The sequence below is a fragment of the Trachymyrmex cornetzi genome, unplaced genomic scaffold (assembly GCF_001594075.2).
Source record: "Trachymyrmex cornetzi isolate Tcor2-1 unplaced genomic scaffold, Tcor1.1 scaffold1533, whole genome shotgun sequence".
NCBI lineage: Eukaryota > Metazoa > Arthropoda > Insecta > Hymenoptera > Formicidae > Trachymyrmex > Trachymyrmex cornetzi.
In genome coordinates, this window is record NW_017296128.1 from 42576 (window position 1) to 44758 (window position 2183).

At 29.3% G+C, this 2183-nt stretch overlaps 1 protein-coding gene across 3 annotated transcripts in view; it reads left to right on the top strand.

Moving 5' to 3' along the window:
* Window positions 1-883, top strand: part of Gtpx1 (glutathione peroxidase-like 1) — a 9086-nt gene extending 8203 nt beyond the window's left edge. For all 3 annotated transcript variants that reach the window (XM_018503009.1, XM_018503007.1, XM_018503008.1), the window contains one exon: window positions 607-883. In XM_018503009.1, the coding sequence (XP_018358511.1) occupies window positions 607-822 (216 nt within the window). In that variant the 3' untranslated portion in view covers window positions 823-883. The remainder of the gene's footprint in view (window positions 1-606) is intronic.
* The last annotated feature ends 1300 nt before the right edge of the window (window positions 884-2183 follow it).

The window sequence follows — 2183 nt, forward strand, 5'->3', positions numbered from 1 at the left end:
ACTGAAATTTATCGAAAGATGGAACAACTCAGCATTGGAAAAAAGACATAATGATAACAAAATATATATAATATAAAAAGTAACAAAAGTACAAGTTTTAGTAAAACACACACACACACACCACACACTAATGTACAGAATTGTGTGTGTGTGTTTGTGAATCAACTATTGTATTTTATAGTTACACGGAGAGAATTTTTTCTTAGAATTTACCCTGAAAATATCACAGCCGTGGGACAAAATTGTATTTCGAAGAATTTTAATATAAATCTCTCTCATTTATTAATAAAACTACAATAAAGTATAAAATAAGTTTGATCAATTTTACTGAAGTGCATGGTAAAAATCTTTAAAATATTGTATTGTACCACAATCATCATATTTTCAGGGTAAATTTTAAAAGAAAATTCTCTCCGTGTATGTAACTAAAGCTGAATAATTACGAAAACTTCATTGTACATAAATTCTACATATAGAGAATTTATATAGTTATCATCTATACAGTTGTCATTATAAAAAAATTTTTTTTCTCTGAATGTATTGTAAACAATCGCCTACTTTCCTCAATGAATAAACCCATATTGATATATCCGGTAATTTCCGCAGGTAAAATTCGATTTATTTGAGAAAATTGACGTGAACGGAAATAACACGCATCCTCTTTGGGCATATCTGAAGAAAGAGCAAGGTGGTCTGCTGGGTAACTTCATAAAATGGAACTTCACCAAGTTCATCGTGAATAAAGAGGGCAAGGTTGTCGAACGACACGGTCCTAATGTAGATCCCCACAAGTTGAAAGATTCTCTTGAAAAACAATTTTAAATTGTATCTTCCTATACAATTTTCTAAGGTGGATATTTCTTACAGTGTAAACAAATTAAATAGGAGATTTAAAAATTTATATATTATATTTGAACGAATTTTGTAGATTTTTTGCAATATGAAAAACTTCGCACATATGAAAATTTATTTTTTCCTTCTTACATATTATGTTACAATAAACTATTTTAAAATTTTTTTTCGATATAAGTATGCACATATTTTATATTTCGTAATGTGTAATTGTAAATTGTTTAAGTAACTGGAAATCAATATTACGTATTTGCACATTCCTCATCTTTATATATGTATATACCACAAGTTTAATTTAAAATAAAGGTAATTATGCACTTTAAGAGACATCGCGCTGATAACTTTGACCTTCACATATGTTGTCAAAATCATGACCCTGAGTGACCTCCAACAGGTTTTAGGTGATGATCGTCCTTTGTTGATCCTTTGCGACATAGTCATACATATATATGACACCTTCTTAACCTCAGTTTTTTATGTTTTTCACACAGTTTCTTATATATTACTACAATGAAAAGAACATTATCGGTTTTGTAGAACATCAATTGTTACAAAAAAACCGTGAAAACATTCCTATTGTTGACGAAAAATGTATTTTATAAATAAACAAACTGGAAAAATTCATCCCTTTTTAACAATAAATGTAATTGTCATTAATCAACAATAGTTAATTAGCCGAAAATAATGTACGGGAGGTTTTTTGGGTCGCTGATTACGAATCTGACCTTAGATTTTCAAAATTCAAAATGACGGATTCAAGATGGCGGACAAAAAATTAAAAAATTAGTTCTGGGGCTGTAAAATGGGATCAAGTAGTTTTCGGATCGCTTATTACAAATCCAAAGTAAAAATTTTTTAATTTTTTGTCCGCCATCTTGGATCCGGCATTTTGAATTTCGAAAATCTGAGGTCAGATTCGTAATCAGCGACCCCGAAAACCCCTCGAGTAACAAATTTCAACTGAATTCTACGTAAAGAAAAATGTATGCTTCAGAGGGTTAAGTAGTTATTAACAAATATAAATTAATTCCTAAAGACTCCTTAATGATACAAAATAGTTGGATATAACAGGGCAATAGGAGTCAAGCACGGTAATTCTTGTGCAAATCAATACGGTTAACAAAACAACTTTATTAATAATTAATTCGCTTACATGTTTCGGCTCACTTTTGAGCCATCTTCAGAGACAATATGATGTTGTAACAAAAAATTTGTTTACAAATTAATTCATTTCAGTGAGCCACCTTCACCTATTAACGGAAACTATAATATAAAAACGAACTTTAATAACAATCTAAAATGTATTAAAATTATTAAAAGGTAAATTAATG